General features: G+C 42.8%; 3 protein-coding genes across 3 annotated transcripts; 2 read left to right on the top strand and 1 right to left on the bottom strand.

Moving 5' to 3' along the window:
- Positions 1 to 7,585: 7,585 nt before the first annotated feature.
- Positions 7,586 to 8,849, top strand: ISF_08401 (hypothetical protein; the record flags this gene model as incomplete). Its single annotated transcript, XM_018852004.1, has 4 exons — positions 7,586 to 7,642; positions 7,711 to 7,771; positions 7,881 to 8,014; positions 8,076 to 8,849. 4 exons carry the CDS (start codon positions 7,586 to 7,588, stop codon positions 8,847 to 8,849), a joined length of 1,026 nt encoding a protein of 341 aa, XP_018700901.1.
- Positions 8,850 to 9,218: 369 nt separating this feature from the next.
- ISF_08400 (LSM domain protein) lies at positions 9,219 to 9,615 on the bottom strand (the record flags this gene model as incomplete). The annotated part of the gene is made up of 2 exons (XM_018852003.1): positions 9,219 to 9,419; positions 9,505 to 9,615. 2 exons carry the CDS (start codon positions 9,613 to 9,615, stop codon positions 9,219 to 9,221), a joined length of 312 nt encoding a protein of 103 aa, XP_018700900.1.
- A 480-nt stretch (positions 9,616 to 10,095) lies between these two features.
- ISF_08399 (DNA excision repair protein Rad2) lies at positions 10,096 to 13,578 on the top strand (the record flags this gene model as incomplete). Its single annotated transcript, XM_018852002.1, has 1 exon — positions 10,096 to 13,578. The coding sequence occupies one exon, from the start codon at positions 10,096 to 10,098 to the stop codon at positions 13,576 to 13,578; it is 3,483 nt and encodes a 1,160-aa protein (XP_018700899.1).
- Between the last annotated feature and the right edge of the window lie 2 nt (positions 13,579 to 13,580).

Raw genomic sequence — 13,580 nt, 5'->3', positions numbered from 1 at the left:
TAATACTACTACTAGAAAGAGTATAGTAAATAATCACTATAAACTTTATTATTAAATTACTAAAATCTAAAGAACCTATAATAAGAGTATACTATAATAGTATTCTAGTTATTATTAATAAATTAATAAAATATACCTATTATATCCTATATATAGAATTAAGTAATATAAAAGAATTAGTATATATATTCTTTAAAATAATTATTATATAATATAGATTACCTATAAAATTAATAATAGATTAAGATAAGCTCTTTATATTAAACTTCTAGAAATGCTTTATAGAAATTATAAAAGTTAAGTAAAATCTTTTAATAGTATTCTATCTATAAATAGATAGATAAACTAAAATCTAGAATTAGATACTTAAATAATACCTATAAAGTTATATAAACTACTAATAAGATAATTAGATAGAATAGTTACTACTTATATAATAGACTATAAATAGCTTAGAAAACGAAAATATAAAAATATTACCTTTTAGGGCAAACTATAGATATAACCCTATAATTAAAACATATATAATATAAAATATAAACACACTAGTAGCTATAGTATATATAGTAATAATTATAGAAATATAGAAACACCTATAAATAGAATAGATATTTTTATAGAATTAAATAAAACACTATATAGATAAAAAGAGATTACTAGTACTAATCCTAAAGGGGGGAGATAAAGTTTACCTTATTTATAAAAACATTAAAATAAAACAACCTAATAATAAACTTAACTAGAAAAAGATTAAACTATTTATTAAATAAAAAATATTAAATACTAACTATAAACTATTATTACTTAAGGGAATAAAGATATATCCTATATTTTATATTTTATTATTAGAAAAAGCACTAAGTGATATAACACTTACTATAGACGTTACTATTAAAGATATAAATAAATATAAAGTTAAGAAAATACTTAAAGTATAAAGTATAAAAAAGAATTATTATTATCTTATTAAATAGAAAGGATACTTACACTTAGAAAACATATAGGAGCCCTATAAGAACCTTATAAACTATTTAAGCCTACTTAAATAGCTTAACTAATAGTACTCTACTTAAATAAATCCACCTCTAGTAATAAGAAGGGATTTAATAATATAGTATTCTAATTAATTATATCTATATAACCTAAGGACTATACTTAGATAGTAGCTTCTAATAAAGTCTATTCTAACTTATCTAGCTTATTAAGCGACTAAAGGCTATAACTAACTATAGTAGAACTATAAGTTATAAGAGACTCATATTATTTATATAGGTAGTCTAGCCTAATAAGGGCCTTAGAGGATTCCTACTAGAGACGTTATAGTAGAGTAGTAGTCTCTTCCTCCTCCTAATATAGACACTAAGATTTAGAAATTATTTAATTAAAGAATAATATAGGTACACTTAAACTATTATATAAATAACCTTAATAAACACACTCTTTATAATAAGAAATACCCTCTATTATCTTATAAGAAAGCTTCTATAAATAATAAAAAGAGTAAGGTATAATAATAATACTAAACTCTTTAATAATAGTAGTAAGTTTAGAATACTACTTAGTTTTATTAGAATAAGGCTTAGACACTTAGTTAAGTATTATAAGAAAGAAGATATAGAAGGAAGGAGGAACTTATAAAGTAAGACTATAAGTCTTAGGATAAGACTAATAGAGAGGAGGAATAATATTATAGATGTACTAAGGTACTATAAATAAGGGGTAGGGCGGCCTAAGGAAGTAACTATAGGGCGCTTATAGGGGCGTAAGAATAAAGGAACTAGTTATATAACTAGATTACTAAGGATTATAGTAATCTAGTGTTAATCTAGGATCACTAGGATTATAGAGTAAGCTAAGTGATTTAGGTAATATAGTAGAGGATAGGATAGATATATAAGGAAGGGGATTTCTAGTAAATAGCTAGACTAGATCTCTATTAATTAATCTAAGTAATAATTCTACTATTAAGAGTAATCTTTTAATATGACTTATATAATAATATTTCTACTTATATATACACTAAGTGTGTACTTATCTAACTCTCTACTTAAGAAATAGACCTACTGTGGATTAGGAATAAGCCACTATTATAAATAGACAGTCTATTATTACTATTAAGTACTATAGCTCGCTTACCTTTAGCTTAAACTAAGAGATCTATTATAAAGTCTATTAAAATCTATTACTAGTACTTATTATCTACTAGTATTAAGTATAATAGGCCTTACTATTAGTATTAGAATATATATACTTTATAATATAAGTAATTATATATATACTATACTACGTCTTAGGATATCCTTAGCTAGTAGAAGTTATATACTAGTATTATAAATATTATATTCTATCCTAAGTAGACTACTATTAGTAATATATAGATATTCTTAATTAGATAAGTTATTAAGGGTTCTTAGGATAGGATCTATAGGCGCCCTTAGTACTAGAGATTTTATAATAGTAATAGTAAGTAATCCCCTACTTATTCCTTTAATATAGCCTTAGTAGAGAATTATCTAACCCCCTCCTATATATCCTATATCTTTACTATATATAATAGGTTAGCTACTAGGGCCTCCCACTATAATACACTTAGCTCCTTATCTTAGAATAGTATTAGTAGTGTTTTATACTAGGTTATAAAGCTAATAGCTATAATATTAACTAACTAGACTATTATATAGGAGGGGTTCTATAGCTAGTCACTATATATCTCCTACTAGCTTAATGCGTCTAGCTATTAGGTAAGGGGGCCTAGGTAGTAGTATAAGTAGTAGTAAAACTATAAAAGAAACTTAGCCTAATACGTCTATTATTTAGAAAGGAGGTAGGGTTTTATAAAGTATTCTAGGTTTTTATAGTCTATTAATATTATAAAGGGGGAAAGCTAACCCTAGAGTTCTACTACTTAGGCTTTAAGGTAGACTACTAACTATAAGGAGCTCCTTATTATAGAGATAGTATAATTCTATTCTATAGTAGATAGTTTTACTAAGTAATAGGCTACTAAGTGTAGTATACTATCCTTATCTATCTATAATAGGTAGTCTCCTAAGCCTACTCTAGAGTAGTCTATTTTAACTATTAATTCCCTTATAGGGTCCTAAAGGGTTAGATACGGCTTTAAGAGGAAGAGTGTCTTAAGTTATTAAAAGGTAGATTCTTCTACTTCTCCCTATATAAACTATACCCCCTTCTATATAAGCCGTATAAGGGGGGCCACTACTATAGAGAATTAAGGGATAAACTTATAGTAGAAGTTTATAAATCCTAAAAAGCTTTATACACCTATGAGTCGTATTAAAGACTCCTAATCCTATATTATAGCCACTTTACCTAGGTCTAGTTTTAAAGACTTACTTACTATAATAATAAACCTTAGGTATTTTACTATCTAAATAGAGAACTTATACTTATTAATATTAATATAAAGCCTAGCTTTCTCTAAGTAATATAGGACTAATTTCACTTTTACTTTATAGTCCGCCTTATTACTAGAGCTATATATTAGGATATTATTAAGATATACTATTATAAAATCATCTAAAGTGTCCCTTAGTATACTATTAATATATCTTTAAAAGCTTACTAGGGCCTTAGAAAGTCTAAATAGGTATATAAGCCACTTAAATAGACTAAAGTGGGTATAAAACACTATATATTTCTCTTACCCTAGCTTTATCTAGAGTTTATAGAAGGTGACTAAATAAATATTAACCTTTATATACTATTTTACTATTAAGAGAGTATAGAGTGTCTCCTTTATTAATAGTAGGGGGTATTAGTTATCTTCTATAATAGTGTTTAGGGCTCTATAGTCTATATAAAACCACTAGCCACCCACTAGCTTTTTAATAAAGAGAACTAGTATTATAGTAGGGGAGGAGCTAGCTTATATCTACCCCTTATTAAGTAGGCTAGTAAGCTATTAATATACTTCTAATAGCTAGTCATAGGACATCTAGTATAGTCTCCTATAGGGGAGCTCTTCTAGTATACTATCTAAATGTATTTTAAGCTTTATATTATAATTAAACCCTAACTATATTAGGGGTAGGCTAGTTGCTTTTTCCTCTATAAAGAGGTCCTTAAACTTATTATACTATTCTAGGAGGCACTATTCTTTTACTAGAGTATAATATAGTATAGTATTAATCTTATATAGGCTTATTATTATTACCTCCGCCTTAACACTAGTTATATAGAATTTATCTTTTAACGCCTTATAAAATCTCTTCTTTATAAGTAGGGTAGAGTATAGTATTAGGCTATATTATTACTATATATAAATACACTAGTTAGGCTTATTCCTTAGGTAGAGATATCCTACCTCTATATTAATAATTAAGTAGTACTATTATAGCTAAAGTAGCCTTAAGATCACTAGGCGGGAGAGGGCTAGGATAATATAGAGTAGTATAGGGAACCACTAGCCGTCTATATTAATATATGTTTATACTACCTCTACTATAGTAAAAAGTAGTGTATTCCTTACTATAAGGTAGATCTATCTTAGTAAAGGGAGGGCGACCTATTATAGTTATAATAAGTCTACTAATCCCTCTTATATCACTCTATAGTACTTATAACTAGTATTAATTAATATATCTAGGGGGGTAAATATATTAATAATGCCTAGTACTAAGAATAGTTTTATATTTATACATTTTCTTATTTATTTCTATACTTAGCTCCCTTCCCCCCTTTTATTATTTAACTTCTATATTATAAGTGTTATTATATCACCTAAGGGGAGCTACTTCCCTAGACGTTATTATTTTCCGCCTCTAAGTTACTACTTTAGTTAGTAATCACTATAACCTAAGATTATTATATATCTAGTTATTTTACTAAGAGTAGGTAGTATTTTATAATATAATATCTATCTTAACTACACTAAAGGTAGGCCCCTAATTCCCTCTAGGAGTGTAATACTAACTTAGACACCTAGGGCGCCTTCTCTTACTCCCCTAACTAGTACTATAGCCCTTTTATAGGGGCCCCTAGATAGGTGTAGAATACACTAATTCCTATTATTACTATATCCTTATTAGTATTAACTTAGTATTAGGTTAGTAGTTTACTAGTTTATAATTAATAGTTCTCTTTAATCTAAAAGGATTCTAGGTCTATAGAGATTATTTAGATATTTTATACTACTATATTATAATCTATCTAAGAGATCCGCCTACTAATAATTAAGCTCCTTATAGTATTAGAAAGAGTAAGCTAGAGCTTATCTAGTTTAACTTTATCTACTTATACTAGCCCTCTTACTATTACTAATTCCTATTTAAAGTGTATATAGTAGTAGGAGAAAGACTCCTTTTCTTACTATTTTATTAAGCTAAGACGTATTATTACTAGCTCCTAGTAGTAAAGGTTACTAAATACTATTTTAAGATAACTTAAGAATATATAAGGGTCTAATTCCCCTTAGTAGCCTCCTACTTTAAAGTAGACTATAACCTTTTATTATATAATTAGACTAAGGCTTAACTATATATATATAAACTAGGCTTATAGTAGGCTAATAAAGGCCTTATTAATTTCTAGTTTATACTCTATTACTTACTTCTAACCTATAAAGGTTTTTATATCTCTATTAAATTTTTTACCCTATAGGAGGGGCTTCTATTAGATAGCTATATAAGTTAATACTAGTTTAATACTAATAGTCGCCTATAGGGGCGGCTATATATATCCACCCTAGCCCTAAGAGCCAGTTAGTAAGAGTTACTCTTAGAGAAGCTATATTTCTATTTATAGTTTATTATTTTATTTAAGTAGGGTTTAATTTAGTAACACTAGCTTAATATAGTCTATTAGGGTGTCTTAAGAAGACTACCCTACTTCTATTATAGTAACTAAAAAAAAACCTAGTAAGAGATTTAATTATTAAGGACTGGCCCTATAGCTACTATGAGTAGGCGTTAATATAAGGTTAAATTGAATCTCTTATGGAGGAAGAGGCAGGGAGGTTGTGACGAAGTGGCTACTATACATAAGGGGGAGTCCCCCCCCCCCTATCGGCCCCGTACCTCAGGCCACCAGGCTATTAGTCTAGCTGGGCTGTAGCCTAAACTCTCACATCTAATTAAGTCTAGTCTATTTAGACTTTCTATAAGTTTAATAAAAAAAGAAAAAACGAAACTCTAGTAAAAAACCTCTACTTTAGTATTAGAGTTACTATAGTATTATACTAGAACTATTTAGAGTCTATATATAAAGTCTTTTAATAAATTTTAGTAAAACCTATAATTAAAAGTATTATTTATATAAAAATAAGTTATAATAGTAGTTTAATCTTTAAGCTAAAGTAAGTCTATTTCTTAAGAAGAGAGTTAGTTTAAATATATAGAGTATTATTAAGTAGTTTAATAACTATTTACTAGAAATCCCTTTCTTTCTTTATATATCTATCCTATCCTCTACTATAATACCTAGATTACTTAGCTTACCCTATGATCCTAATGATCCTCTTAGCTCACTGGATTATTAAAATAATCTATTAAGCTATTACGTGACTTTCTGTCCTATTCGGGTGCTAGTGTGCCTAACCCTAGTCCGACTCACTTAGCCCCGCATGCATGCCTGTAGCATTCGTAACACGGAGAGTGTTCGGAGCGGACCCAGCCGCATTTGGAATGGGTTGCGCCCCACGAGGGAAGAGCGACGATGACGGCTGGCGATGAATCTTTCCGTTGCTGCTGGGAGGCTCCGGATAGGCTGATGGTGGAGGAGCTGGAGAGCTGGAGAGCCGGTCATGGATCATGGTGACCAGATTGGACTGGTGAGTCGTGATGCCAACGGCCTGAAGCGCCGGTACAGAGCAGAGTTTAAGCTCTCTAGTAGCTATGTAGGTAGTTAGTTGGCAGATACTGGTAACTACCTTCCTCTAAACTTAGCTATTAGGCGTGTAAGTACAAGACCCCTTTACGCATATCTCCGGCTCGATATTGGCAGGGCTCTTGGATCGGAGACGCCTTTGCCAATTGGGCTCAATCGACGTGCCCCCTGCAGTTGCCCCAATGTTTTGGTAGACGACGGATTCGCAACTGGGGCTGGTACGGTTTTAGAGGGCGTGTCGCACCAAGGTGAGGGAGATATACAGTGAGAGCAAGGTGGGTTGGTTGGTTGGTTGGTTCGATGATGGGAGGGGCGGTTCCAAGTCGTCAATGCAGCATTGACCACCTCGGCCTCCAGTGGTTGCCCAGTTCCCTGTAGGCTCGTCGTGGAAGCGCCAACTCATCTTGCGCTAAAGAGCCAAAAAGCCAAAAAAGCAGGATTGGACCGGCGACCCACTTCAAAAAAGGATGACGTAGCCGAGGAAACCATGCTGCCGCCCAGACGGCCGTGCTCCTCTTCCTCGTCACTGCAAGCAACCCAAAGCTCACCACCACCCACTCTTCTTAAAACCATCCGCACCGCCCCATCCGTCCCTGCGACCTGCTTCGATCATCCTCCCCTGTTGATACTTTGTCATTCACACGTCAATTCAGCATCGCACCTCCAGCCTCTATCTTCTTCGCTACAGCATCCTCGCTTCAACCCAAATCGAAACTCTCACCACCCACCCCCTTCCATCATGCATCGCACATACTCTATGCGCCAGTCGCGCGCTCCCACTGCTTCGCAGCTTCAGGTGCGCACTCGCTGACCAACAATCGCCCTCTATGTTGGCTCCGGAAATCTAACCGCCACATCTCATAGACGCCTCCTCCCCCTCCTTCCTCCACCAAGTCCGGCCGCTTCTTCGGCAAGGGTAGCCTCGGTGAGTTTTCCAAGCAACCCCGGTCACGCCATTCTTGATGCGACCGAGCTCGATGACCGCAAAACCTCTCTTGATTGGGACCATGCGAAGCTAACAGTCCTATTCTCAGGCCATGCTCTCCGCCGCAACGCTGGTGGCGCTTTCGGCCCCGACCTGGCTAAGAAGCTCTCTCAGCTCGTCAAGATGGAGAAGAATGTCATGCGCAGTCTCGAGACCGTCGCCAAGGAGCGCATGGACGTCGCCGTAAGTCTTTGGTCGCATCCACTCGATGCTTCGCTATCCATCTTTTCTGACATGTCGCCAGCAACAACTCTCTGTCTGGGGTGAGGCCGCCGACGAGGACGTTTCCGATGTCACCGACAAGCTTGGTGTTCTACTGTACGAGATTGGCGAGCTCGAGGACCAGTATGTCGATCGCTATGACCAGTACCGCATCACCATGAAGAGCATCCGCAACATTGAGGCCTCTGTTCAGCCCAGCCGCGATCGCAAGCAGAAGATCACCGACCAGATCGCTCAGCTCAAGTACAAGGAGCCCAACTCCCCCAGGATTGTTGTCCTCGAGCAGGAGCTCGTCCGTGCCGAGGCCGAGTCTCTCGTCGCCGAGGCGCAACTCTCCAACATCACCCGCGAAAAGGTCAAGGCTGCCTACACCTACCAGTTTGACGCCCTCCGCGAGCACTGCGAAAAGGTGGCCATTATTGCTGGCTACGGCAAGCACCTCCTCGAGCTTATCGACGACACCCCCGTCACCCCTGGTGAGACCCGTGCCGCCTACGACGGCTACGAGGCCAGCAAGGCCATCATCCAGGACTGCGAGGATGCCCTCACCAGCTGGGTCAGCTCCAACGCCGCCGTCTCTTCTAAGCTTTCCACCCGCTCCCGCGGTCTGTCTCAGCGCCGCCGCAACAACATCCGCAACCGTGGCGAGGGCCACGATCTGTCCAAGCAGGACGCTCCCCTCGACAACGGCTCCTGGCGCGAGGACTCCGAGGAGGAGGAAGAAGAAGACCTCGACTCTGATGCGGGCCTGAACAGCGAGCACCGTGGTCGCACCCAGGAGGCGGTCGCTGCCTAATTGGCTAGTTCACTGAAAGATAGAAAGACACACAAACAACCAAAACGAAATACAAAGATAGTGGGTAATATGACGGAAAAGGGTTAGCGATTCTTTGGAGATTACAGTTTTGCTATTCTGTAATGGCACGGTAGCAGCTAATAAGGGCGTCTATGGAGAACGAGAGCGGTCGAAGGCATACCCCTGAGGAGGCAAATCGAGGCCTAAATCTGACGCTGCAATATGCTAGTAAAGTAGTTGATTTCTATTAGATGTACTCTTTCTTAGTGCTTAATACAAACTTCAAAAAGGACTATGCAAAGGAGAGAAGCGCAGAGCTGTGTCGACGCCTAACAGATGTGATATGATGAGGGAGCTTTGATAGTCTGTCTATACGGTATGCTGGCCATCCCGATGCCCCATTTGACTCGCGAAGCGCTCAACCTCCATTTTGGTGATGCGGTGGCCGGGGACACAGACCAGACCGAGGTATCGTGATGTCATGTCCAGCGTCACGTTGCTACCCGCAGCCTGCTCCTCCTCGCTCGGCGGTCGGTATTCGTACGTTTGCGCCAGCACAACGTTGCTTTCCTAGAGTCGCGAGAGAAGAAGTTGTCAGCAGCCCCTGCGGGTAGATGATACGAACAAGAGGGAAAGAGGAGAGAGGACGACATACGGCGTCGGTGCACTTGAAGTGGCCGCGGAACAGACGGCCGTCTGTCGTGACGATCCTCAAGGTCTGGTTGAGCAGCGACGACAGGTACTCGTGCGCCGCGTCCTTGTCCATGTCTACGGTTGTCTGGGATTGTGACTCGACATGGGATCCGGCGCAGCCGTAGCAAGGTTCGGATACCAGGCGGGGGGGAATGCTCTGTGAATCTGGTTGAAAAGAGTCAATTGTTATAGTGGCTTTTCGGCATGCTGGTGGCGCTTTGAGGTGGGCGGCTTGCCCACTGAGTCCACTGAGCTCCACCTGTAGTACATACATACATAGTTACATAAGGTAGAGAGACTGGTAAGCTTGGGCCCGCCAACAGATGCGTCATCAACCGTGAACTTGTTCACACTTGCAAACGAAGCGCCGTCGAAAAGGTAATCGGCGCTTTTCCTCAATCCACCCAACTTGCTGTCGAAGCGAAGCTCGGGACGAAAGCTTTGTCAAAGATACATCGAACCATGACGTGAAGCAATTCATCTTTCGAAAGGAAGCCCTCTCGCCTTTTTGACAACACGTCGGCCGCCACAGCGCCCCGCCTAGCTATCCGCCATGGGCGTGAACGGCCTCTGGACCGTAGTACAACCGTGCGCGCGACCGACGAACCTGGCGACGCTCAACCGGAAGCGCCTCGCCGTCGACGCCTCGATCTGGATATACCAGTTCCTCAAGGCCGTCCGCGACAAGGAGGGCAACGCGTTGCGCAACTCCCACGTCGTCGGCTTCTTCCGCCGCATCTGCAAGCTGCTCTGGTTCGGCATCCAGCCCGTCTTCGTCTTCGACGGCGGCGCCCCGGCCCTCAAGCGCGCCACCATACAGAAGCGGCAGCGTCGCCGCGAGGGCCGCCGCGATGACGCCGCGCGCACCGCCGGCAAGCTGCTGGCCTTGCAGATGCAGCGCGTTGCCGAGGAGGCGGAGCGGACACGCAGGAAGGCGGAGCCGGCGGCCGCGGAAGAGCCGACCCCCGACCCCAAGGACATGGTCTACCTGGATGAGGTCGGCATGTCCAACCAGGAGCGTCACCGCAATCGAAAGTTTCACAAGACGGACGCCTATCACCTTCCCGAGCTCGAGGGCGGCATTGCGTCCATGGGCAAACCCGACGATCCCCGCATCATGAGCGTTGAGGAATTGGAAGAGTACGCGCGTCAGTTCAACAGCGGCGAAGACATCAACTTGTACGACTTCAGCAAGATTGACTTTGACGGCGAGTTCTTCAAGAGCCTCCCGCCACCTGATCGATACAACATTCTTAACGCCGCAAGACTGCGAAGCCGTCTGAGAATGGGGTTGAGCAAGGACCAACTCGATGACATGTTTCCGGATCGCATGGCATTTTCAAGATTTCAGATTGAGCGCGTCAAGGAGAGAAATCACCTGACACAGCGGCTCATGTACGAAGTGGGCATGACCGGTCTTGACTTGACGCTTGGCGTGAATGCTCGCGTCGCAGGTGAAAAAGACAGGGAGTACATTCTTGTCAAGAATGAAGGAGCCGAAGGCGGTTGGGCGCTGGGCGTTGTCAGCAAGGAAAAAGATATCGGCGAGGCCCACAAGCCTATTGATGTTGATGCCATAGCGGTCCAGTATCAAACCAAAGAGGAGGACGACGACGAAGAAGATGAAGGGGCAGGTTTCGAGGATGTGCCCATCGAAGGACTGAACCGCCTACCCAAACACGATCCCACTACAGCCAGCCTCGAAGCTGCGCGTGATCTTGCTTCAAAACGTCAACAATTCTATGAGAGCCATAACAAAGCGTCTAATGACGAAGAGGAGTCACTCTTTGTCGGGGGATCAGGGGAAGCACCTGCAATGGAGAATGAAGTTGAGGAGATGGAGCGCATCCATCCCGAGGAGGAAGATGACTTGAACCGGGCTATTGCTCTGTCCTTACAGAGCCAGCATGGTGTAAGGGAAGACTCGGTGACGGAGGATGACTTGTTCGAAGATGTGCCCGTCGGAGACAAGCCCGAGTGGACGCAAAAGGCAGTTGATGCTACCAAGCCTCTAACAGCCCACAGCGGCTCCATGATTGCGCACATTGTGAACAACAGATCCAACGCCGCTGTACCCAAGCGCCAAGAAAAGCCGGAGACGCAAGACGGCGACAGTGACAGCGACGAGGACATGCAAGCCATAATGGCCCGGTCTCTCAAGGCCAAAAAGCAGGCGGTGCTGCCCCCGCGTCCCATCATGGAGAACAAGAAAAATCCATTTGACGGCCCGTTGCCGTTCCCGAAACTTAGCTGGGGATCCTCCCTGTTCGGCAAATCAAAAGCCGTTGACGCGCCGGCAAAGACGACCGCGCGCGTCCCCTCCTCTGCTGCTGCTGTCGCTGAGGTCGCTGAAGAGGGAGATGAAAATGATTTGGCAGGTGGATTCACGGTGGAGGATGACCAAGCGCCAGAGCTACCGCCGTGGTTGGCCGATGAGTCGGACATTAGAGATTCGCTGAAGAAGCAGCAGGCTGCCGAGCGAGAGATTAATGCCCAGGACAGAGAGAATGCAGAAGAGGAGGGACGAAGGAGAAGGAAGGAAATGCAAGATCGGTTGATTGAGATTGAATCGGACTCTGACAGCGACAGCGATATCGAGATCATTGAAGTACCGCTGTCCCCTTCACCGGGGCTGGTGACTGAGGAGTCGCAGACGGCGAGCATACAAGAAGGACCAGAACAGCCTGAGCTCGAACACGGAGCGGAACGGTCGACACAACTACAGTCTACCATGACGGAATCGCTCTTCTCTGAAGCGATTGGGCCTGTTAATTTCACGCAAGCAACCACACCTCCAGAAGATGCAGAGTCTCCTGAGCCGGAGTTTGAAGACATTGAACTTCCCCAGGTTGCGGAAGAGAATGCGGCTCCTGAGCCGGAAGGCCCAGTTGAGGACCCGTCTGTTAACCAAGATGTGAACGCCACTCAAATTGACGACGACGAACTGTTTAACGGCGCCGAGGAGCATGAGTATAGTGACCCGGAGGAAGAAGAGCTTTTGGTTCAAATGGCGGAAGAGGCTGAGGAGCATGCCCGCTTCGCTAGCGAGCTCAACCAGAAGTCTATGGAACAAAACCGTCGCGACTACGAAAATGAGCTCCGGCAGCTGCGTACCCAGCAGAAGAAGGACCGCCGAGATGCAGACGAAGTTACTCAGGTAATGATATCCGAGTGTCAATCACTGCTGCGTCTGTTTGGCATCCCGTACATCACGGCGCCCATGGAAGCCGAAGCGCAGTGTGCTGAGCTTGTCCGTCTGGGCATGGTGGACGGCATCGTCACCGATGACTCGGATACGTTCCTGTTTGGAGGCACTCGTGTCTACAAAAACATGTTCAACAGCAACAAGTTTGTCGAGTGCTACCTCGGAAGCGAGCTGGAAAAGGACCTCTCCCTGTCGCGACAGCAGCTCATCTCCCTAGCGCACCTCCTCGGATCCGACTACACCGAAGGCCTGCCGGGCGTCGGCCCCGTCACCGCCGTAGAAATCATATCCGAGTTCCCCGGCGAGGACGGCCTTTGTGACTTTCGCTCCTGGTGGGAGACGGTGCAGTCACAGCCCCGGCCCACCGGCGTGGAGGACGCCGGCTCGGCGTTTCGCAAAAAGTTCCGCCGGTCGCAGGCCGCGAAGCTCTTTCTGCCGCCCGGCTTCCCCAACCGCGCCGTCGACGAGGCGTACCTGCGGCCGGAGGTGGACAGCAGCACGGAGCCGTTCCGGTGGGGCGTGCCTGACGTGGAGGGCCTGCGGCGCTTCCTGACGGCGACGATCGGGTGGAGCAAGGAGCGCACGGACGAGGTGCTGGTGCCGGTGATTCGCGACATGAATAAGCGCGAGATCGAGGGCACGCAGAGCAACATCACGCGGTTCTTTGGCGGCGCCGTGGGTGCGGGAGCGCGGGAGGAGGCGTTTGCGCCGCGCAAGACGGCAGGTGCGAGCAAGAGAATGGCGGCGGCGGTGGATAGGTTGAAGAAGAACACGGCAGGAGAGGAGCGAGGAGGGGCTGCTGAGTCGACCATTAAACGACAGAAGAGGTAAAT

The sequence above is a fragment of the Cordyceps fumosorosea genome (assembly GCF_001636725.1).
Source record: "Cordyceps fumosorosea ARSEF 2679 chromosome Unknown scaffold_29, whole genome shotgun sequence".
Classification (NCBI taxonomy): domain Eukaryota; kingdom Fungi; phylum Ascomycota; class Sordariomycetes; order Hypocreales; family Cordycipitaceae; genus Cordyceps; species Cordyceps fumosorosea.
This window is presented reverse-complemented; position numbering and strand designations above follow the sequence as displayed.